Source organism: Caloenas nicobarica, chromosome 4 (genome assembly GCF_036013445.1).
Source record: "Caloenas nicobarica isolate bCalNic1 chromosome 4, bCalNic1.hap1, whole genome shotgun sequence".
Classification (NCBI taxonomy): Eukaryota; Metazoa; Chordata; class Aves; order Columbiformes; family Columbidae; genus Caloenas; species Caloenas nicobarica.
The window spans coordinates 24,960,376-24,985,492 of NC_088248.1; the positions used below are offsets into that span (position 1 = coordinate 24,960,376).

General features: G+C 40.5%; 1 protein-coding gene across 3 annotated transcripts in view; it reads right to left on the reverse strand.

The window, feature by feature from the left end:
• PTPN13 (protein tyrosine phosphatase non-receptor type 13) overlaps positions 1 to 25,117 on the reverse strand; it is a 124,024-nt gene that overhangs the window by 22,512 nt on the left and 76,395 nt on the right. For 2 of the 3 annotated variants that reach the window (XM_065633372.1, XM_065633374.1), the window contains exons 11-28: positions 23,101 to 23,320; positions 21,577 to 21,651; positions 21,293 to 21,467; positions 20,101 to 20,254; positions 19,816 to 19,954; positions 19,256 to 19,408; positions 17,653 to 17,835; positions 16,511 to 16,673; positions 12,391 to 12,814; positions 12,126 to 12,223; positions 10,482 to 10,538; positions 6,882 to 6,974; positions 5,434 to 5,541; positions 4,547 to 4,678; positions 3,722 to 4,188; positions 2,614 to 2,757; positions 882 to 975; positions 67 to 152 (exon numbers count right to left, since the gene is read on the reverse strand). In XM_065633372.1, the coding sequence (XP_065489444.1) occupies positions 67 to 152; positions 882 to 975; positions 2,614 to 2,757; positions 3,722 to 4,188; positions 4,547 to 4,678; positions 5,434 to 5,541; positions 6,882 to 6,974; positions 10,482 to 10,538; positions 12,126 to 12,223; positions 12,391 to 12,814; positions 16,511 to 16,673; positions 17,653 to 17,835; positions 19,256 to 19,408; positions 19,816 to 19,954; positions 20,101 to 20,254; positions 21,293 to 21,467; positions 21,577 to 21,651; positions 23,101 to 23,320 (2,965 nt within the window). The remainder of the gene's footprint in view (positions 1 to 66; positions 153 to 881; positions 976 to 2,613; positions 2,758 to 3,721; positions 4,189 to 4,546; positions 4,679 to 5,433; positions 5,542 to 6,881; positions 6,975 to 10,481; positions 10,539 to 12,125; positions 12,224 to 12,390; positions 12,815 to 16,510; positions 16,674 to 17,652; positions 17,836 to 19,255; positions 19,409 to 19,815; positions 19,955 to 20,100; positions 20,255 to 21,292; positions 21,468 to 21,576; positions 21,652 to 23,100; positions 23,321 to 25,117) is intronic. The other variant, XM_065633373.1, reaches the window with a different exon arrangement.

Consider the following 25,117-nt stretch of genomic DNA (forward strand, 5'->3'; position numbering starts at 1 on the left):
TTACCTCTTTTTCACTCATGATTAACTGGTTTATTATAGACAAGAGTAGAACCAGCAGCTGCTTACCTGCCCAGTGCTTCTCAGCATTTCAACAGCTTGCTTATGGGTAGCACCTTCCAAACTAATCCCATTGACAGAGAGCACACGGTCACCTACAAATGATTAATAATTTAAGAAAAGGAGGCAGAACATCATCTATAAAATGCGTATGATGCACAGAAACCTTCAGGTGTCAGCTAACAAGGACTGTTATTAAAGCAAATTCTCCCTCCCCTCCACACTCTGAGTCAAGGAGAGAACTTTGCAACTAAACTGTTTTGGGATAACCTTGTGTCAAAGCTAGTGTTAACCCTCAGAACAATGGCCTGCCACAAAACTCAGACTCTTTATTAGAAACAATTCTTAGTCTACAGTGGGAATTCTCGCTATGGTGAAGAATGTGGCTCAGCTTACAAACAAGAAAAGCACTAACAACTACAGTGATTTTCTGTATCAAGTTGCCCAGCATGCCAAGCAAGAAGGCCACAAATAATACAAAGCCTTCTCTCTCCATGGTTGGAATAGAGAAGTGTTACCCACAACACAGGCTGCATTAGAAGGCAGAAAAAAAAAAACCAAACCCTGCAGCCTGTCTCCTATTTTTCCCCTTCACAATCTCAGCAGTTTTCTGCTGGTTCTGCAGCTGTTCTACACTTTTTAAAAAATCTTCATCCACAGAATTATCAAGGCAATATTTAAAGTGATAACTGAAAAAGGTACAATGAAAGCAGGCAAACAGAGTTCCTACCTTCTACACCACAGTATATCCCTCAAGTCCACCACAGACAGTTATCTGCCCTTTTTCACATTAATAACCCCAACAGAAAGAACTGCAATACCACCTTTTTCTATCCTGCCATCTGCTTCGGCTGCTCCCTTAGGAATAATTGCTTTCACATAAATACCACCATGCCTTATGCTAGTATTTACACCACCCTAAAAGGAAAACGAAAATAGGATTTGTTAGTCTTTTGCAGTTAGAATACTTAGTAATTAAACACAGTGTCACATAAGGAAAGCTGTACTCAGGAAGCACTTGGGCTACTGGGACGTAAAAGGAATAGTCACACTATCAAAACCCAAATGTTACACATAAAGCATGTTTTTGCAGTCATGCAATTTATTGTGAATGAAGTTGGGGCGGGAAGACTGTAAAAAACCACGATGCATCACAATGCAAATGCACTCAAATCGAACGAATATCCTTCGGCAGAAACGTGTCTGCGCTGTGCTGGACTTCAGGTGCTTGTATGCATTTCAGAGCTCAGCGAGGTGTGAGAGCACAAGCATGCAGAGGGAGACCAAGAGTGTATTAATGTTCACTCCCAAAGCACATGGTATCACCTGTGAATGCTTAGAACACAGAACTCATCGTACGCCTCTTCTTTTCATCACTGTACGGAACAGCAATGCGAGGGGCAGAACGGGGGTTAAAAAAGAAAAGCGCAATGAAGATACCACTTGGTCATCCTTTAAAGGAAAACTCGGCATCAGTCGGCATCTTCTAACATTTTCTACAAGGCCAATGCATGAATACAGCGGGCTGGATGCTATTCAATATCCAACCGCTTTATTCCTCCAGCTGTCTCAAGGTACAAGCTTGACTAAGCAGTATGACTTTGCATAGACTGGGATGCTAAAATAATAGAATTTCATCCTGTTCCTCTTACAATACTAGCCACACATAAGAAAAATCTTGCAATTTGGCACTCCACCTACATGCCTATCAATGTGGCCACACCTGGGAGAAGGTCAACTTAGTTTTAGGCATAAATAACCAGTGAAAGCCACCAGTTTTGAACTACGGCTAGTAACTGCTCTAGTGTTGCAATTTGAGCAACTTTTCCTTTTTCAGTTTACCACATAGTTTGGTGATCAGAGACAATATTTGAATATTAAAATACCCAAATGTATTTTTGAACAAAATACAAGAACAGGAACAGTAAAAAATGCATGCATCTCGGTTATAAATCTTCCCTGAAGTGCGACTCTGCACTATGGCAGGCCCTAAACGTAAACTACTTTCAAAATTTTGTCGCCTGAAGAGAAATGAATCCATTAAAAATATATTTTTCACTCGTATTGCAAGAAGGCAGCGTCAGCCAGGTCTTATCTGGATTTAAGAGGTTTTTTGCTTTCTGCCTTTTATCCAGCAGAGGGAGAACACTAAACACAGTATATCCGTGTGGACGTGCATATATACTCTTAATTAACACTGTCCCTTCCACTGCCGGGAATATCCGTCAGGGAAGGTTCTATTTCTCTCCTTGTAAATTTGCCACACGATTAGGTGGCAAGGGACAAAGACTATCTTGCTACTGTACTCACAAAGCAGCGTCTGTGATAAGATTCTATTAGGACTTTCGGGCTCCACCATAAAATGACAAGTTGTTTAAAGGGGAGATAACAAGAAAAGGGATTTAAATTATTATTACTTTTCAGCTTTGGTAAGATTAATCACACATCAGTAAAACTATATACTTAACAGTGACTCCAGAAAATATTTTGCTTCCTTGTAATTTAGCAATTTAATGGGTTGCTGGGAGTAGAGAAAAAGAGAAAACATCTGAAAACCTTGTCAAACAGTACCGTGACACTTATTCCCAAGCCGTTATCTTTTTTGGCTAGTTCAACCTCAAAGATATCTCCAGGTTTAAGATGTGTGGCAGTAACCTTTTTAGAATTCATTTTGTTTGCTGTATTTGCTGATGATGATTCCTTTATTAAAAAAAAAAAAAAAAGAAAAAGAAACAAAAAAAAGATAATTATTTGTCATTAGAACAGAAGTTTACAGTTAAGACCCTAAAGGATGTGGTTTTGAGTCAGATGCAACCAAAAGGAATCTACGTGGGAAAGTACCAACTGGTAAGGTTCATTGCTTTAACTCTTCCATTGCTGCAGTTGAACAGGTTTAGCACAGAAATATGCTCGGCCTTCAGCAGCTGAGCCTTTATTGCCAAAGTGAGCTGGTCACAGAACATAGAAACTTCAGTATCACAGCAGCCTAGGGCCTGTTGGATTAATTTGCAGGAGCTGCCACAACTTTATTGAATAATCTCCATCAGATGAAGAGGAATCACTGCAAATTAGGAATTAGTTTGTATTAATTGCTACTGTGTACTTTTGGAAAGCTGAAGCAGCAAGCTGTCTCTGTTTGGAGCTCACTGCTGAACTTCCCTACACAAGAGCAGTTCTCTATGGACTAGATGGATCCCAAAATACGAGTTCTGCTGTCACCCATTCCAGATGCACCAATAATACTTTCATCTAATCCAGGGAAAATTTAATCTATCTGCCAGCTGAGCAAACTTACCTCCAGGGGTTGTCACTAGACTATGATCGCACATTAGACAAACACAACATTGAAAGTTTGTCTACAGAATCAGCAACTGCACTCTACGTTCATTCCAAAGGAGAATCTGCCTCTAGTTAAGACAGGCCCATCTTGTGACATTGGAAAACTGGGAAGTTGTTTCAAGTTACAGGAGTGATTTTCTCCATTTATTTTGAACAAAGTCGCCAAACTACTAGAAATCAGCTATGAGCATTTGCCGCTACACGGATAAGCTGCAGGCTGGGCTGTCCTTCCCCCACACCCTTTCACCTTTATGCACGTCCACAGTCAGCTATTTCACTACCACTATTATATTGATGGGAAATAATAATATGAAATACACTCTGCCTTTTTAGCTGGCTGTTGCTCCTGACTGCTGGAATAAGTTGCTTCATCCATGTCAGAATCCCCTCGGTCAGAATATTCCACAGACTCCACTACCCCAGGCCTTCTATTTTTTGCTCGAGCACTGTCAGATGAGGATCTTCTCTTCTCATTCATTTTGGAAAGCCCAGACTGGGAATCGCTATAATGCTGAGGATCCTGCTGGGCTCTGCCACTGGAACGTGTGCCAAAGAATCCGGTTGTCTGGCTCTGAGACAGGCTGGCACTCTCTGTTCTGGAGTCCTGGGAGCTCATGCTTCCATCCCGCTTGCCTCCCGACAAGCCAGACAAACTCCCCGAGATGGGCTGCTGGTGGCCATGGGACCGGTTGTGTTCTTCTGAAGAGGACTCTGCTTCATTGTCCTGCACCGACGATGGCCTCCTTAAATAACCCTTTGTTCCATTACTGATGGGCGCAGCATTAGATGATGCTGAAAACCAGGAGATAAGACAGTCAGCAGGAGCTGGTAACATTTTCTTTGCAAGTATGACACAAATTACTCAGCTGGCAACCACATATGGTTTTACCCATTTGTACTACACAGAAAACTTTTTGTTTAGGATGCAATCAGTGGGTCTTCACTAAACGTTACCATAACACACTTTGTTCAGTCTCAGAACACAATTTCAAGTGAGTGCAGTTAGCGTGGTGTTTTACAGCTACCTCAGCTGCTTAGATTAGTGGTTTTACGGAAACACAGAAAGGCTTCACAAACAGGTGTCAAGAAGGCAGAGTGCTCAAACTCAAAGAACAATTCTTTAAGAATAAAAAAATATTTCTAGCCATACCTTGGGACAGCTTGTCCTTGGGCTGAGAGATAACAAGTGTCACATCTTCAGGTGCATTCTCCAAAATTTCTAATGCTGCACGGTGGCTGACGCCTTCTAAACTTGTGCTATTCACAGATATTAGTCGGTGCCCTGCACAAAAGGGTTTGTTCAGATGCAATCTAACATCTACATTTTTAATCATCAGTGAGAATGTGGAGCACAAGTCTGAAAAACTCTACACAATGCATGGATTAAAAAAATACTAAAATTTAAGTGATGCTGGAATAGGGAGCCCTAATAATTAAAAAAACAAACAAAAAACCCCACCCCAAAGCAAGCAAAACCGTTTATGAATATTTTATCTTTTTAAACCTCCCAAACTTTTCCATATTATGATATTTTCCTGACTTCTGTCACCCATTTCTACCTTCTCTTCTGCTATGAGAAAAATAGATGCAAAAGAAAAAAAATGAGAAAGTGATATAAGCAAATGTGCAGTTAGATTCAAAGTACCGACTAAAATAGGAAAAAAGAAAGCAGATATTAAATAAAGTATGTATACATTTTTGTTATGGTAGTAACACGGTTACATTCACTTTTTCAAAAATCAAACAATGGATTTTGAGTTTTAAAAAATTGAAATTAAAAAGCATCTATTGAGAGGCAATAGCAAATAACTTCAAGTTTCTGCTACTTCAAGCTTTATCATTTTTACTTTGATTCAAATGATTTTTGTTTTTGTATAGTTTAACAAAGAAGCATCACCAGTTTTCAGATATTACCCAGAAGGTAACTGAAGGCTGGTGTTTGTAAGGGACTGATGCCCGCAGCCATAGATGTAAATGGCTCCACATATATATTTGACTTTTTATTTCATGTATACACCTCTTATCTACAATATTCACCTGGTTTTAGAGATCCTTCCAAATCAGCTGGCCCTCCGGGAATAACTGAATGAATAAAAATTCCCAGATCAAGTTTCCCCGTCTTCTCTCCACCAACTATTTGAAAGCCTATTAAAAAAAAAAACCAAAGTGGACAAAAATGTCAGTGATCAGAGTGTAACTTAACACAGTAAAAATCAGTATTTCAGAACTGACAAAAACTTAGTCATTACATAAACGTAAAGTAAAAGAAAACTACACATCTCAAAGAACTCTACGTGAAAGTAAATGGTAAAGCTTTTTTGACTAAGCTTTATTACATTCTCTGTTTTTGAGCAAGTGATTCAGACTTTGTCTAGATGGCTTCCCAGAAAACTCCAGCAAAGGCTACAGAAGACAACTGTGGCAAAAGAAATACACGCACAAACAGATGATGTTAAATGTACATTCACTGATGAGATGAAATATATTTTCTCTTAAAAATTTCTGGTTTTCGCCATTATTAGATGCCTCACCTAAATGTCTGACCGTGGTTTTAAGCACAGAGATTTTCAAACTCCTGTTTTCTTTTGAGGGTTCTAATCTATTTCTGCTAATTCTACCAGGTAAACCTGGGAAGGATGTTCAAGATTTAAAAAAATAACTAAAACAAAACAAAAAACGGTATAGGGCCTTCTCTGTTCTAGCTAAAACAACGAAGTACCACAGACTGCACGGGGTAGAAAGAGAAGGAAGGGTCTATTTCATAATAATTTATTTCCTTTTTGGTCAACTCTTAAGTTACTGTGCAGAGTAAATGCTAAATATTATTGTCTTGTAGGGTTCCCCTCCCCCTTCAAATTTACACAACAGTCCTATTTTGAATGACAGAACAATGTCCGTAAGGACACTTCAGAGAGCCTCCCGAAATCACAATACTGACACCAAATGATTCATTACTCATACAGAGAAAAATATCATGGGTTTACCAAAAAAAATCAGTGATAGAAGAAGGAATGGAATGCAAGTATCTTGCCTTCCAGGCTCCTTAAACCTCAAATTAGGGTTACATCTGATGATATAAGAGTAAGAAAATCACTCCACAATTAGCTCATAATGGTTTTATACTACCTTTTGTTTGTTTGTTTGTTTAAAGCATTTAAGCCAAGACAGCTGTGAAGCGTCCGCATAGCCACAAACCCTGTATCTGAAGGCAGACAAACTTTTAGGATGACTGGTTCACAATGTAAATATCATCCAACACTTAGAACATGGAGAAAAAGAGAAACGGACTAGCTTAACATCACTCAACAAATCAGTAGCAGGCATCATCAAGTAAGTCCAGGCTTTGGCATCTTAAATGCCTTAGAAATCCAGCTACTCTCTGCACTGTTTTCCTCAGTTCTACAATAAATAAACACAGACCAGAAAACTCAGTTTTGTTTTTAGCTTCTAGGAACACAAATGACAACAATTTTAAAGCGACTTACCTAAGCCGAATTTTTCATCCTTTTTCAAGTTCACCAAAGTGATCTCTCGTTCTGGTGAGGCAACGCTGCTCTGTCGTGTTTGCAGAGAGTCAACTGAAAAGTCAACATGTCGTGATCAGACACTACTTGGCTGCTCGCTCATTCATATCACAGAATCACAGAAAGTTGGGGATTGGAAGGGACCTCAAAAGATCATCTAGTCCAATCCCCCTGCCAGAGCAGGAACACCTAAATGAGGTTACACAGGAAGGTGTCCAGGTGGGTTTTGAATGTCTCCAGAGAAGGAGACTCCACAACCTCACTGGGCAGCCTGTTCCAGTGCTCCATCACCCTCACCATAAAGAAGTTTCTTCTCAAATTGAAATGGAACCTCTTGTGTTCCAGCTTGAACCCATTGCCCCTTATCATTGGTTGTCACCAAGCAGAGCCTGGCTCCATCCTCGTGACACTCACCCTTTACATATTTATAAACATTAATGAGGTCACCCCTCAGTCTCCTCTTCTCCAAGCTAAACAGACCCAGCTCCCTCAGCCTTTCCTCATAAGGGAGATGCTCCACTCCCTTAATCATCTTTGTTGCCCTGCGCTGGACTCTCTCCAGCAGTTCCCTGTCCTTCTTGAACTGAGGGGCCCAGAACTGGACACAATATTCCAGATGCGGTCTCACCAGGGCACAGTAGAGGAGAAAGAGAACATCTCTCAACCTGCTAACCACCCCCCTTCTAATACACCCCAGGATGCCATTGGCCTTCTTGGCCACAAGGGCACAGTGCTGGCTCATGGTCATCCTGCTGTCCACCAGGACCCCCAGGCCCCTTTCCCCTACACTGCTCTCTAATAGGTCATTCCCCAACCTGTACTGGAACCTGGGGTTGTTCCTGCCCAGATGCAAGACTCTGCACTTGCCCTTGTTATATTTCATTAAATTTTTCCCCGCCCAACTCTCCAGCCTGTCCAGGTCTCTGGATGGCAGCACAACCTTCTGGTGTGTCAGCCACTCCTTCCAGTTCGGTGTCATCATCAAACTTGCTGATAGTACACTCAATTCCCTCATCCAAGTTGTTGATGAATATATTGAATAATACTGGTCCCAGTACCGACCCTTGAGGGACTCCACTAGATACAGGCCTCCAACTAGACTCCGCCCCATTGACCACGACTCTCTGGCTTCCTTCCTTCAGCCAGTTCACAGTCCACCTCACTACCCGATCGTCCAGTCCACACTTCCTCAGTTTAGCAGAAAGGATGCTGTGGGAGACAGTGTCAAATGCTTTACTGAAATCAAGGTAGACCACATCCACTGCTCTGCCATCATCTACCCACCTCGTTATGTCCTCATAAAAGGCTATGAGGTTGGTCAAGCACGACTTCCCCTTGGTGAAGCCATGTTGACTGCCCCTAATGACCCTCTCATCCTTGATATGCCTTGAGATCGCACCAAGGATAAGGCGTTCCATCACCTTCCCAGGGATGGAGGTGACGCTGACTGGTCTATAGTTACCCGGGTCCTCCTTCTTGCCCTTTTTGAAGACTGGAGTGACATTTGCTTTCCTCCAGTCCTCAGGCACCTCTCCCGTTTCCCAAGACTTGGCAAAGATGATGGAGAGTGGTCCAGCAATGACTTCAGCCAGCTCCCTCAGCACCCGCGGGTGCATCCCATCTGGACCCATGGATTTATGGATGTCCAGATTGCTTAATTGCTCCCTAACCCAATCCTCATCAGCTAAGGCAAACTCCTCCATTGTCCTGCCTTCCTCTGGGGCCTCAGGGGTACGGGGCTCCTCAGGACAGCCTCCGGCAGAGTAGACAGAGACAAAGAAGGCATTCAGTAATTCTGCCTTCTCTGTACCTTCTGTCACCAGGGCACCCACCCCATTCATCAGTGGTGTTGCTTCTGGTGTTAGTTTTATCTGCCATGTATTTGAAGAAGCTCTTCCTGTTGTCCTTGACCCCTCTCGCCAGGTTTAATTCTAAGGAGGCCTTAGCTTTCCAAATTGCCTCCCTACATCCTCTGACAACAGCCTTACATTCTTCCCAAGTGGCCAGCCCCTCCTTCCATGATTTGTAAACTCTCCTCTTCCACTTGAGTTTGCCCAGCAGTTCCCTGTTTAACCACGTAGGTCTCCTGGCTCCCCTCGTTGACTTCCTACGTGTTGGGATGCTCTGATCTTGAGCTTGGTAGAAGCAGTCCCTGAAGGCTAACCAACTATCTTGGGCCCCTTTACCTTCAAGCAGCATTGCCCACGGGATTTCCCCTAGCAATTGCTTGAAAAGGCCAAAGTTGGCCCTACTGAAGTCCAAGGTTGCAATTCTGCTTGGTATTCTGTTCCTGCCACACGAGATCCTGAGCTCCACCATCTCATGGTCGCTGCAACCAAGGCAGCCCTCAACTTTTACTGCTTCAACCAGACCCTCCTTGTTAGTGAGGACGAGATCCAGCAGCGCACCTCTCCTAGTCGGCTCCTCCCCCATTTGCATCAGAAACTTATCATCAATGCACTGGAGGAACCTCCTGGACTGTGGCTGGCTGGCTGAGTAGTCCTTCCAGCAAACATCAGGGTAGTTAAAATCCCCCATAACAACCAGAGCCTGTGACTGTGAGGCCACTCTCAGCTGCCCGTAGAAGGCCTCATCAACTTCCTCACCCTGATCTGGTACCCTGTAATAGACTCCCACAACAGTATCACCCCTGCCAGCCTGCCCCTTAATTCTCACCCATAGACTCTCGATTCGCTCCTCATCCCCCCCTGGACAGTACTCTATACATTGTAGTTGCTCTCTCACATAAAGAGCAACTCCACCACCACGGCTGGCTGGCCTGTCTTTCCTGAGAAGGACATAGCCAGCCATGATGACCACATTCGAGTCACTTGAGCTGTCCCACCATGTCCCTGTAATTGCCACCAGATCATAATCTCCTGACCGAACACAGGTTTCTAACTGTTCCTGCTTATTCCCCCTGTTGCGTGCATTGGTGTACAGGCATTTCAGGGAGAGAGCTGAGAACACCGATTTTACCCTAGGGGTATGGGAGGCCTCCTGATCTTCATCAATTCTAGAGTGCTGCCCCACTGGTGCAAGCCCAGCTACAACCCCTTCAGGTTTGCCTTGAAGTACTATTCCATTAAAAAAGATTACTTCTCTGGTAAGCTGTTCTCAACTAGCGGGGTCCAACTTTCATTTTAAGCACTTTGGTAAAACTGAGCCTTATTATATGAAGTCACGCAAACCTAAAGAGTTAAAGTACTAAAAAGAAAATACGATCTTCTCAGGCTCGACAGAACCAGTAAACTCACACGTAAGGGAAATGAGCTTTGAAGAGCACGGTATGTTTGGCAACAGCAACCTTCAAGTCTCAAACTAAACAGACACTATTCATACTCGAAAAATATTACACATTGACGTCAAAACCTCCCATAAGAGGCAATTCAAAAGAAATATTAAGAGTTGTATTTAGAAAAAGGATCTACCCAGCTAATAGGTAAAGGTATTTGATTTAAGAACAGTGAAGAAACAGGATAAGTGGAACAGTGAAGCATTTGACAAGTGCTTCACAAACTGACTGAATTAGTTCTATAGGCATATTATTTATCAACTTACCGCTCTCTTTTAACAGCGGTGATGATGGAAGATTTCCCGAAGTATTCATGCTAACGCCTGTGATATGAATGCAAATATTACACATTGTTTTCATTTTTTTTAAAATGAAAGTTACCAAGAAGTATTTCAGATTTCACACAGTACACACGAGCTCATTCACAATATCAGATTACTTATTTTAAAAATGAATAAACACAAAAATAGTTTTGGATTAGCAAATCCAAATTATTCATGTACTTTGGTTGCAGTTCAAGGTTCAGATAGATGGTAGCTCATGCAAAGGCAAAGAATTAAAGAAAGGACAGAGATCTGGCCTTTACAACCACTGTTAACTTCAGATAAAATTAATATGCCTAACTTCATAAACCAACATGAGTCTTGTAAAATTTTGTACGTTAACTAACAAATTGATGCAGTAACAAGCAATCTGAACCAAGTACTTACATTTAAATTGGTTGGTATACAGAAGCATATTTTATTTGGCATGATCAATGCCAAACAAATATGAGCATAGTTTAAAGAGGATAAAATAATAAACGTGCTAAGTTATGGAAGTGAGTTAAGATAATTGAAGCTTCTTAGCAAAGCACTCCTGGCCTTTTCCAAACCTCTGAACCCTAAAGTTTCAGCTAATGCATTTCATCATGCAAAGAATGTGCATCCCCCAGCACTGGCAACGTGATTCAGCAGGACTTTTTGACATGTAGCAAAGATCCTTATCACAATTGCTGCCCACAAGATTATGAGTAAGCAGACGATAATGCTAATTGTAAAGCTTAAAGCAGAGGATAAACGGCTGCAACTAGTCTCTACAGACTCTGCGTGTCTCACCTCACATTTCAAGTGCAGTGGGGGCAGATGTGGCAAGTATTTGTATGTCACACTCTGGCTTTCTTTTTTTTTTTGGTGAGGTTGTTTATAAACAGCCCATAGACATAACCTTCTTTTACTTTTTATGAACTTCTGTAACTAATCAATATTTTTATACTAAACAAAAGCAAAGCAACAAAAGTAAGCTAACGTTGCAAACATGTCAGACACCATAGTTTCTGTTATTGTAACAGGGAACCTCCTCCAACCAGAAACTGATGATGGAATAAGTATGTCTGGCTTAGCTCCTTTAAAAAGTATTTCTGTGAAACACTCAATGCACTGTAAAATTGTACCTAATTTATTATATCCAAATGAGACCAAACCCAAAAGAACTCTGCAGTTCCTGCTCAGCCAGCCAACAGCCAGCTTATGCCAAACTGAGTCCACTTCCAAAAATTGCTCCCTGCACACTTTCCACACAAAACACTAGAAAAGTTCAAGTTCAACAAACCGACTGTGAAGACTAGCAAATTTTTAAAATATCTCTACAATAAAATAGTACTCTGAAGTGACAAAATGGAAGATGTTTTCTGGAACAGCTTTCACTGCCAAATACTAGTACTTTGCACACCTGTGTACAGACTGGTGTTTTTATAGGAGGACTTTTTAAATTTGCTGCAACAACTATTCAGGAACAACGGGCAATTGGCCTGTTCCCTTTTTCAAATCAAGATATTAACATCAGTTAATGAATACATCAAAGCATTACAGCCAAAGCAATTTTAGAGGTTAGTTAGTAAATATAGTAATATTATTTTTTTGCATGCTGACCTACAACATAGGCTTGACCGGTATCTTCAATGGATGATGAGTCTGATTCATTTTTCTTTCTTTCAGGGCTTCTACTTAAACCTGCATGAGATTTTGAACTTAAAGGGGAGAAGGAGAGAAGGGAAACCAGACAGAGGGAAGAAGAAGTTGGGAGAGGGAAGGATCAATGTAATAAAATAATGGTATGAATAATAAATCAAAACTGATACAAAATGTACATTGACTGTACACAAAGATATTGCAGGGCAGTCAGAGAGACTCTTACTTGCTCAGTTTTAATGCTCCTGCTGCTGACCCAGTATCAAATTTTGGCATTTGCTGAAAGACTCTGCCCATTATGTCTTCTATTTTTTGGGGGGAGGAGTCCAGTGCAGTAATAATATTTTTCCTTGGGGGGTAAACTGAGATGTGACTCTGACTCAGATCATGAAATGACTTGCTCATAACCCTGGGTCTCTCCTCCCACGGAGTCTTCTCATTCTTGTCCTTTGAGGAGCTGGGAAGCGGCTGGAAGAGCGAGAGCTCAGAGCAGGACAGCTTCTTCAGAATCTCTGCTTGAACAGACAGAGGTCGAACAGCAAGTCGGTTCAAAGTACTGCTGGCCAGGCTACCAGTACTGATTGCTCGTCCCATGTTGAAACCTTTGACAGACTCCGCATGAAGGTTGAGGCTCCTAAATGAAGCCCTTTCTGGGGACAAACAAACAAATTTAAGTTATACAGCAGAGCTAGTGTGACCTCCTTGTGTAAAGCGTGCATTTTGAACGACCAGCTCACACAAAGCACATTTTCTCTAGATGCTCAGAAATATGTGCCATCATCAGGTACATATAAACAACAACAATGTTGTTTGTTCAGGAAGTGAAGTTTGCAGTTCATGGCATTACATTAACTTGACCATCTATTACACTGACATCCAGAAAACACAGAATAGCAGAATATTTACCTCCTTATTAGTAAGGAGACTCATATTTCCTGTTAAACTGCTGTGCCTTATAGACAGGCACATCACCTTGTTCTGCAAAGCAAATAATATCCTCAAGCCAAGTGACCTGGAACACTACACTTCCTTTAACCTGCTTGCATAAGTCTTTTCAATAATTTTAACAAATAGGGCTCCCCCACTTCTACACCACCAGATTCTACCAAACTTCCATCCAATCATTACTTAGTTAACTTCACATGAGTCCCTGACACACAGTACAGCTGCAAGTTTGTGGGAACTTGGCAGCACCTCTACCTGGTTCAAGTGCATCAGGTCATTCAGGTGCACTCAGGGACTTTCCCTGCCAGAAACATTCTAAACGTTTTAGCACAGAACAGAACAGAAAGTGCTGACTGGGGTTTGCCAGACTTTTTGACTCCTGAACAAGGATTCCCTTAAGCAGCAGAGAGAAACAGGTTTTGGATTCTAATTAAATGACTGTCAGCTGAGTCGTGGGAACTGTCTGGGTGGATGTTCTTAGCTGAAAGCAAACGCAAGATAATACAGCTTAGCCTAACCCCCTCTTAATTCAGAGCAAAGCTGAGTCGGGCTCATTTCTATTAGCCTAACTGCCTCCTAAGGCTAGCAGTTAAGTTCCTGTGGCTTGGCTTTCACACAGAAACTTGATAAGCTGTGGCAACATGTTTGCTGGTTAGAGCTTTTAAAGGAAATCAGGCTATCTGAACCCTTCATAAACTTCACTGATGTCCTGGAGGCAGTTCACAGGGAAGACTGAGGAAAAGCAATCCTCAACTGCCTATAGATTTCTGATTTAAACTCTACGTAGAGCTGTGCAACTTTTTGGTATGCATCGTGCATCAGCGTTACTAAATGCTGAAGTATTCACCATTAAAGAGTAAATTTGGCAAACTCAGCACTGCCATTCCAAATTACATTCCTTCCTCTAATATCCAGGGCAGGAATTAACTGCAACAGTAACTCACACTTACTTTGTAACAAGCACACAGATTTAGAAGATTTAGCATTTTTTGTCCTTTTTGAAGGTGAATTAGCATACAACTACCACTTCCTTATCCACACTAAATATCCCCTTTTAGCCGTAGCCACCAGACAGACTAGATGACAGACTAGATGAGCTATACTAGAATGGTTTTGCTGGATAAGACCAGAGATCCACGAATCTCAGTTTCCTGGCTCTGACAGAAGCTATCAACAACACTTGCTCTTGTTTAGTTCCCCTCCTGGGGAAGAGTACCTTAATAAAATATTTTAAGATCTCTTCTCTTGACATTGTACCTACCCTCTGCAAATACCAATCAGGATTTTACTATGTATTTCAGATGAACACTTTCACATCATTATCCAAACAGACATTAGGTCTTTCACACCTTCTGCCAACCCCTTAACTGAAAATTCTTGTGTGCTCAAAAGTCGTCCTTCGTAAGTCTGACTGAACCCTCAGTTAGTCTTTGTGCTTTTCTATATCCCCATTTATGAATCCAAACATCTGTCTTAAACTCAGTGCTCAGTTTTGTTCACTGCATGGCCACAGCAGTTGTGCAAAAAAGAAACTGTCATTCCTCACATTATACTTTATCTCCTTCCTTGTGTATCATAAAATTACTATTTTTTTTTTTAACTTAGCCTTTAACTTCTTTCTATTAATGCAGAAAGAATGTTATTCAAGAGGCGTTTTTGTTTAATTTTCCGAGCCTAATTCTTCCTATTAGATTTACATGTGCTAAAATGCTTTTTCCCAGAATCAGTCCTTAAGTAAGAAACCTTCAAAATATACACTTCCTGTGGGGATCAGTCTCCAGTGAATAATATTGTCACCCGCCCTTTTCTTTACTGTTTTGCCAAGTGCTTCCAACCCCCAATTTTTACTGATATTTTAAGAGCCCTAGAAAAAACAAATGAACAAACAAGAACAATAAAACCATCAAACTTGACACTTCTGCAGGCCAGGAATAATGCTTCCCAAATACTGCCTGGGATTTCACTGCTCTAACAGAAGAAAAGCAGTACTTATAATTAATTTACTATTTTGATTAGTTGCTTGATTTTTTTTTTCACTTACCTGTATTACAATACTTTGTCTTTTTAAAAATTTTATTCTAGGAACTCTGTTGCTCTCTCTCTCTATATATGCAGGGAAGCGAAACATGGCTAATCGATGTAGATCAGTAAAATTATGATGAAAGCAATTGTTTCTGCTTTTAGTAACCAAGCATAATGGAATTAACCATAATACTAATTTATTTGCTTCTGACTAGAAATGACTGATGACATTTCAGACCTCTGAATTCAAAGTGATCTGCACCACACAGAGGCAAACTATTATTTTCCAGACTCGCAAAGCACAACACATACTGCACGTGAAAGAGCAACCAAGTTTGCAGCACCAACAAAGCCTTCCAGGCACTGCTTTTCTTTGTGTTTCAGGATAAGCAAGCACTACGTTAGGGAACGGTACAAAAGCTTTAAGTCACTTAGTCTTTCTTCTTCACACGAAGTTGCTTGAGCCCAACAGAATAGAAAAAAGGCTGCGGAGTTGCCACATGCCTTCCCGCCTCCCCCCATCTTTTTTTTTTTCTTTCCTTTTTTAAAATTCCAGATGCCAGTCTCCACAGCAATGGGGTCAGACTCTGTCCCAGCTACACTACTGGAAATCTGGATTAACAGCAACTGGAATGCAGACAGACAAAACCAGGGAACAAAGAAAGAATGAGCAGGCAGACTGACCAAAATAGCATTTCCAGGCTGCACTGAATGCCAGCCAGTCACGTGAGCTCTGCTCCAAGTAGTGAAGAAATTAGTACAGAGGCTTTTTTCAAAGAATGCATTCTCCAATTAAAGGACATCATTACATTTTCTGTTATACACAAAAATTAGATGGCCACTCTGAAGAAAACATGCTAGCATCAGCGTTGTTCCTTACCAGGCCTACCAAACATTAAGTGGAACAAAAACAGTTACACCCACAGCTTACAGATGCAGCATCGTGAAATGCTCCGTATTATATTTGCCCTAGCATGATCGCACCATTTTATCTGTAATTCCACATTATCAAACCGATTCATTTCACAATCAACAAAAGGTAAAAATCCCATTAGGGAAATATCTTCACGTTCTTTCTGAAAAATGCCAAAAGCCATTAATCAAATAGGAAAGTACTATTAGTGACCTATTTTTAGATTATTTTTATTCAAGAGGAGCTGCTGTATGCCAGCTCTATGTGATCTGCCAACTCTTTTTTTTCCTTAAACAAAATCTAAAAAAACACAGCTAGTAGATTATCTTTGTAGTACAACCCCTCCAAATGCACAGCTACAACATGTAGCACTCTGCAGAAAGACTGAAGCTCAAGTTCAGTTTTCCTTCTTACAAAAATACATGTAGATTGCTATTAAAAACCAACACAGCATCACAGTCCTTACCAATGTCCTGAGTGTCTTGGTTGCTCTGCCTGGTTCTCATCTGTAGTTGGAACTTATGCTGGGAAGAGCAGAGATGCAAAAGGTACTGGCAAGTCTTACTGTTGTCAGTCTGAAATGCATGCTTGATACCATCTGATGTATTCTGCAAAGTTATTTTCTTCTTCTACATGACAGAAAAAAAAAAAGTTGAATACAATGATCTCTTTTAGCCTACAAAGAATTTTGTATTTGCTTGTGCACAGTTACAGCATTCAAACTTTCCTGAAGCAAATGCACCGATGGGTGAGATTCTGTTCAAAATAAGGGCTGAAAGTAATTTGATATTTACAAAGCAGCACTTTAAAGCTACTTCTGGGCTAGCTAAGATGGTACTTTGTTATTATTTAATCTGTCTCTGTTACTGTTAGTGCTGACTAATGACAACCAGTACTGTTACACTTTGCAGAACAGCACTTTCCAAGGCCTCCCAGGAAGTCCCAAGTGGTGCTGCAACTCAAGAGAAAAAGAACTAGATGCTCATCTAATTATGAAATCTACATGTTAATGTTCCAGGTCTTAAATTAATCTTTTTAACATTTTTTAAACTTCAGTTTAGCAATTCTAGTTAAAATCGTATCACAGATTAAACAGGCTGTAGGTTTTCAACACGGTATCAGACAGAGTTAGAAGTACTGTTTCCAATACCTGTATAAAGGTAAGCATTAGAAGCTCAACACCTCATTAAAAACTGGCCTGTGACCACCAGCTTATGGTGTCCCCACTGAAGTCGGCTGGTATTATCCAGGTCAAGTGTCAGCTCCTTTCACCCATTATCATTTAACTTAACTGCTCTGGGAAATAAAACAACTTAAAAGCAACACGGGTGCAGCTCCGAGTTACACAGGTGCTAAAGTCTCTTCTGAGGCTGGAACTTCAGCAGCATATAATGCAAGTTAATAAAAGGAAAAAAAAAATCTTTAAAACATTAAAACTCCTATTTCAATCCCATAATACAACACAGCTCAGCCACACAAAATATAGCCACAGATTACGCTGTAGAACAGCAGCTTAATTTGCAAAAATTAAATAAACACCCAAAACCAGCATCTGGAGATACATATACAGACATGTACAGACAGACAGAGGAAAAGAAACGAACTTACACTAAAGGATATTTTCTTTGTCTCTCTCCATGGGAAGCGTAGTACAGGTGTGCGGGCACCATTGCGAACTTCAAAAATGACGACTCCCTTGGAGCACACTCCCAGCAGGATACCTGTCTGGGATCTCTTCTCAGGCAACACGTGATGAAGATGAATTCCATATTCTGTGAGCCTCTGACACAACTGAACAGATCAATGAAATAAAACTTCTAAGAGCACGAAGTTAAGGTTTTTTTATACTTCTATATAAATATTTTTAATATATGCATAGATATACATGAATTTTAGCAAAAAGATTCCTCTCTGCCTAGTGATTCCACTTACACAGTTCACAGATTGTACAACAGAGATACATCAGCATTAACTGCTCTAGATGGTTAAAAGTCTCAGTAGAATTTGTTGACCTGCCAAATCCTACAGCAAATGAACCTAGCACTAAAATCAAACAACAAAAGCATGAATCAAACTTGTGAGTAAATCAAACTTGCACAAACCAATTGCTGGCAACAAACTGTAACTAGCCAGATGCACTTGTGAACAACACATTTCTTAAACACAGAATTAGATTAACACAGCAATTCTGTGATCACATTAAGGCATCACAACTGCCGAAAGATGCAGTTTCACTCACTTTGCACTCCCAGGCATTCATTCCAGCTGTCTGTTCAGTACTGGCAGGAATAAGGGATTGATGTAATGAATCAAACAAGGGAATCTAACTGCTTTCCCCACCCCCAGTTAAACCAGGTTTAGCTAGGATCAAGTCCCCTACTCTTGTCCTCTGTAGCTAAGTTATAAGAATCATAGAATCATTTTGGTTGGAAGAGACCCTTAAGATCATCGATTGCAACCATAACCTAAATCTAGCACTAAACCATGTCCCTAAGAACACTTCTGCCAAAAAAGCAGCAGCCTCAGAGCGGGCAAAATCAGCTGAGTGCTTCTTCCACTGCCTTCTCCAAGGGACTGTGGAGCTTCAGGTGACTGTGGAATTACAGTGTCATGGTTATTTCAGTCTCAGCAGCAAATCGTCACCCACTGAACTCGTTCTCAGCCATTGTATCAAGGCAGGACCTGATCATTATCTCATGAGCAACAGCAGCAAAACCCATAATTGTGTTTCTTAATGGGTCCTTTTAGAATAAACCAAATATATCTGTGATTATAGTTTTCCTGTCATCTTACACAGGATCTACACTAGGAAGTCTGCTTGGTAATGTGTCTGGCTTGCTTCATACCAAGCAGTATACAAAACATTAACTGTAACAAAACTTTTCATAAATATTTTTTCTTCTCGACAGAAAGAATAAAGGAAGTGGGGAATACAAGGTGCTGCCTCATAATCATAGCTTCCTTTAGAGTAAACACAAGGATCGATAGTTGCTTTTATCTAGTCTATTTGAGCAGGAAGACTTCCTTCCCATCTATTATGATTTCACTTGTAATGATGCATCTTTTCAGAAGATCTTTTCAGCTTTCTTCCTTTCATCGTTATTCAGAATCTGAGTTGTTTTCCTCTGCTTTCACTTAAATTCCACGCACCCACATTCCCACAAGGAATTTTAAACTCACAGATAAAGGAACTGAACTGCTGCCCACTTACCTTCAAAAATTCTAACTCTGTCTCTTTTTCAGATGCACCCACATAAGTGCTATGCAATTTTGGTAGCTCTTCCTTGATGTAGGACAGATCTAGTTTCTCCAGCACTCTAGCTGGAACATAGTGTTCTAGTCTGAAATACGACATGCCATGCACCTACAACACAAAACATTTTTGTGACGGGATCTCCGTATACTACTCTATGAGCACAAATGAAGCATAAACATTTATTTTACAGAGAATCATATATTATAGTTGAATAAGGGGAGGGATTCAGCATTTCAACCCTGACCCAGAGCTTAATTTCAATATGGTTTCTTCCCATTCAAGCCTGACTGTACTTCCACTGAAGAGAATGGGTTCAAACACCCAGATCTCAAACTAGATTCTACAACAGCCCTGTGTTAGACTAGAAGAAAACTTGCCCACAGCAAAAATTGCCAACAGTATATCAGCTTAGCTCCCAGACCGAGGTAGAACTGTGAAGCATGCGTGGCAGCTCCATCCATTCCTTAATTAAGCAGCAAGAACAGAGTTTCTGAGAGGTTAAACTGGTGGTGTACCTCTGCCTGGTAATCTCCATACTCAGCTTGGAGAGCTAGGGATGCTAATAATAAGGCTGTCTCATCATCACAGTACATCCTGTCTTCTAGGATGTCCTTCCGCAACTGCAGATAGTACTGATGACAGGTCAGTGTATGCCTAGAAACAGGAAAACAAAACAAAACGCCACACCATCTTTGGTACCCTTCCTGTTATAGCAAATATCCAGTATTTTATTAATACCAAATTTCTGTCTACAAATTTAGGGCTTAAGGGGTTAATTTTTCTTTTTTTCATACACTTACTGTATAAGACTGACATCATCCACAAAAAACTTTATGCGAAAAAACAGAGTGAAGTTGACAGGGAGCTTGTTCTTTTTCTTCAGTTCTTCTTTCCATCCTTCTGGAGCTACTTTACTTAGCTTTATGTCAGGATCAACGAAGAAAAATTCATTGTCTGCCATGAATGTTAAAGGGAAGCACATGTGTAAAAACATTAAAATCAAATATTTCCTCCAGCTGAAGGATCAATACCAGATTTACAACTGAAATTTGGTTTTGAACAGTAAGACTTTCTGCTGACTAACAATGACTTATAAGCACAATAGCTATTAAGGCGATCATTGAATAAGTGCAGAAGAAATAATTTTTTAGTTATTCCCAAAGATAACAGCAGAAAAAAAAATGTTACCTTCTCTGACAGATACAAAACCAGAGATAGAGTTTCTTTAAAATTTCAAATTTCTTATCCCATAGGAAATTCAAAATCTGTCATTCCATCCCTTCCTTACAACTTCTGTCCCATTTACATTTCTGCATGTTTACATTCTGCAATGTTTTCAAGGCTTTCTAGCTTGCCAAGGGCACTGGAAGCCTGCCATGGACAGAATAAGCTCTTGGGTTGCTAAGAGCTTCTATCTCATATCAATATTCTGAGTGCTACGGTTCTGCAACAGCCTGCGAGAAAAACTGACAGGAAACTTGTGTCTGAACACATTAGTTCTGCCACAACGACCTTCTCGCCTGTTGGTTGGGGGGAGGTGGGGATAGTCCAACTTCTGGTCTGTTCTAGTAGCAAAAAATTAGCAGCTCAGGAGCAACTCCATTTACACAAGAGGCCCTCCTATACATCTCAGCTGGCTTGCTTCCACAAGAGGATGCAACATTGCCCAGGGCATATTAAGAGACCCCAAAGCCCTTTGGTGTCCTCTGAGGAACACTAGTCAGAGTGAAGGCAGCAAACAGCAGGGAAGGAAACTGGGAAACCAAAGGGAACAGGCAGCCCAAGACGAGCTGCCAGAACTCAGGCAAGCACATGATTTTACTGTGCGAAGTTGTTCTTCATTCAGGAATGGTTTTTTCCCCAATGCAAGAGAACGTAACTCAAGGTAAATGCTTCGTAGATGCCAGGCAGTCTCTGCTATCTTTTCTCAACACCGTGTACCTAATTCTTCTTATTCTGTACCCATCAACGATATAAAATCATTATTCTTACCTCTTAATGTAGCCAATCCAAACAAGTGATGCTCCACCAGACCAATATGGGCAACAACCATGTCAAAGACATCTTTACATATCGTTTTGGTGTCACAGGTCAGCTCCAGCTTCTGCCCGCTTAGAAGCATCACATTTACTTTTCGCCTGGTGTCATCATTCTTCCCTTTCTTAGTCTGCATTTTGTGAAATAAAATATCCCAACATTCACACTCGTGCTAAAAGTGCATTAGTCAGTTTAACATACTTTCCCCACCACTGACTGCTGAACAGCCCCTTTCTTACCAAGATAGACTTCGGTAGGTCCAAGGAGATGAATGGCTCAATCGTCATTTTCACAAACTCGGGGCCAAAGAAATTCTGTCAATCACAAGAATATGAATTAACACTGTGTTGCTGGAACAATAGACTGAGGCACATTTAACTCCTACCCGACAAATGCTAAAGAGCAAAGGCTGAAAGTAGAGAATTGTACTGAATTCGTCCCATGAGCTGGTGAATCCAAAGAACATGATTTTGCCAGCATGTATGCCAGATACAATGGCAAACTACAGTGTCGGCGACGTTATTACTCTGCGTATTTTCCTTCATTTGCTGGGCAAGAGCCAACAGTTTAATATTATTTGTCTTTCTTTAACACATGGGGCATGGGTTGCATATTTGGATCATCTGGGATTATCTCAGTAAGCAACTGTCTGACACCAGTGAGTTTTTCTGCACTGGGGGCAATGCTGCCTTCGCAAATCTCTGCCTGCGACACACAAGTCTCATCTCCCGAAGACCAAAATGTTTCAGTTTAATTCCATCTGCTGGGTTCAAGTAGAGATCCTGGCCAATTTCTGTCTGTCTGTAGACAAATGAATGTTCTTCTATTTCACCCTCTAAGCTACAGGAGATCATCTGTCCAAACTGTTAAAGGAAGTCCTCTGCACAATACCCCATTAAAAAAGTGACCCAAGATTTATCTTTTAAGGGGAAATCTTCATTGGCTACCACCTACCGTGTACTATATGCAAAACATCTGCATGTAAACCTCCTAAGGGGATCAGGGAAAACCCCAACAACCTGGTTAGTTAAGGCCTACACGAACTAACTGCTCAGAGCACTATGGACTGGAGACAGCAACAGGATTGGGACAGCAAATTCACCCGACTCTTGTTTCAAGTTTTTTCCATCCTTAAAAACAGTAATAAATACATCCACTTTACTGAAAGCAGCAGTAGAGGCCATCAAGCTGTCATCTCTTCTGAAAACCAGCCACTCTATTTACCTAAACCTCTTTCTCTGTAATCTTTTATTTCATCCATGTACCAAGACAGCTGGGAAACGAAAAGGGGAGTTTGCACTGTGATTCAGGGTGAACCCAAGTGCCAAATGAATCCTCTCTGCCTTTCTTTAATTCATTTAATAACCTTTGATGCTGGTGGGACACATCCACATTCCACTAAGAAATATACATGCAAATCGAAGCGGTTGAGGACACCACAGAACACAGGAGAAAACTACACCTTACCTTTGTTATGACACTACACTGTTTAACTGATGCAATCTTTACTCAAAACTTGCTGTCTATTTCAGTATCTCTTGATACAGCTCTAGGCTACAGAGCCACTAATGCCACAAAACCTCAGGAGTTTACTTTGTGAGAGCAGGTCTTTCCTATCAGAAAAACACCAACCACCTAGTATTTAATCTGTTGATGACGGTTTATTACACTACCCAGCTTATGAATCCCACATATTAGAGTTTCAGTCAAGACACGGCTCCATTTCAATGAAAATAAGAGTTTGCCTGAGACTAGGGCATTACCCTCAGTTTTCTTTGTGTCATGGCTGTTTCCAGGGCTATTTCTCTCAGCGGATCTCTGGTGATGTCAAGCATTGAGGTCCTAATTGCATCTCCTGGGTAGAGGTTAGGTCGGGACTGTCTGAGAGCCATTCTAGCTTGCAGTTGCATCATTTCTTCTTCCTGACGCTTTAGCATCACTTCTTGACTTACTAGATTGCCTTCAAACGGTGCTTCGTGTTGCCTGCGATACAGTCAGAGGGAATGAAAGACATTACAAGGTATTCCTAAGACATTCTGCTGCTTTAAGCATTTACCTAGCTGGAAACCCAGAACACAACAACGGGCTATCAAATACTACGTTAAACACAACATTTATTCAGCAGCCAGGAGGTTAAGCGCTCCACAGCAATCCATCAGCATAGAAAATGTGTACAACACGCTGAGTTTCTACAGCTGCCTGCCATTTAATCAGCTGAAAATAAAGGCTCAGCTGCAGTCTAAAAAAAAACTTGACACTACAAATCCAGTGAATCAGTACAAAACCACTGAGTACACGCAGGGAAGAAAAATATGAAAGCTTTGAAAAATATTTTAATTTCTCTGTTCAAGCAGGGACTGTGAAAGAGGCATGCTTGGAAACATGCTGTTAAAGAGAAAACTAAAACAACTGTGTACTTTATATAAGTAAATATCGCTCCAATCACTTTACCTGTAGCAATTCTTTATGAACTCTTTGTACAGCACTGGAATTTATCCCCTGATTTTTCCTGAGCAGTAGTGTAGATTAAAATATTTATATATTTTATATGTATCAACACTCTATATACTAAATCATTCTATGTATCATACTCTAACTTTTTCATCATCTTATTTTGCTGAAAAAAAAAATCCCTCTTTTTTTAAATTCCTAAGAATGGTTTGGTTGATACATAGCTATCACAAAAAATAGAGTCTAAATGAATAATCCAAAGGAAAAAGAAGAAAAAAATATAAATCCCCTCAGGATTTCTGAAAAACACAGCAACATATCCTTCTGTTATTTTCTCAGCAGATATGGATCCCAAATGTCCCACCAATTTTATTCCCTGTGGAAGGAAAGAAATCCATGTCCTATTTTGGGTGAACAACAGCCATTTTTCAGTTGAAAAACAGGAGGTTAGGAAATACAAGGAGAAGAGAAAACCAAGAAAAATAAAACCAACTCACACTCCCCTCCCTCTGTCCCATGCTTACAGAAAACAACCTTTGAACCCCAAACTAATTATAAACCAATCAAGTCTTCTTTAGAAATCCTAAAACAAGAAAAAACAGTGTTGTTCTTCCTTTGACATATCTATACAGAGGCAATTATAAAAACAAATGGATAGGGGAAACTAACAAGACTTTCATGCACCAAAAAACACTTTCAGCAATTCTAAGCTAAGTGTTAGTTTAGAATCTAAACTTTAGATGGTACACCAGAGTAACAAAAAACATGAAAAAGCAAAGAAAGCCTGCATATCATTGCACTGAAGTGTAGGAATACAGACTAATATAGAGTAAGTCCTGCACTGACATACAGCCCTTTGTAGTAAAAGGTAATCTACAGACTTTTAAAGACATTACATTTATATACCGACTTTCTAAAAGAAACTAAAGATACATTTGATGAACGACAAATCAGTTAAAAAAGTAAGAGAAAACACACCTGTCCAGCCAGTATAGTTTTCTATGCTGATCAGTGGACATTATTTCAATTTTTTTTCCCCATTTTTTTACAGCAAAGTTTGTAATTGAATGCCAATAGTGTGAACAATGCACCACATTCTCTTAAACAATAAACTGCCACTAATGCATGACGAACAAAGCAAAACAATGCTGAGGTTCCTCAAATGGGATTTCAGGGAAGATATAGAGTAGATGTAGAACAATGTATAAATGTAAGCCCATTATCCTTTTCATTGTGCTGGGCTTTCATAGCATCATACCCCTTCTCCCTCCTCTATTCCTTTCTCCAACAGACTTAATAATGTGCACCTAAAAGGACAAAGTAATGAGA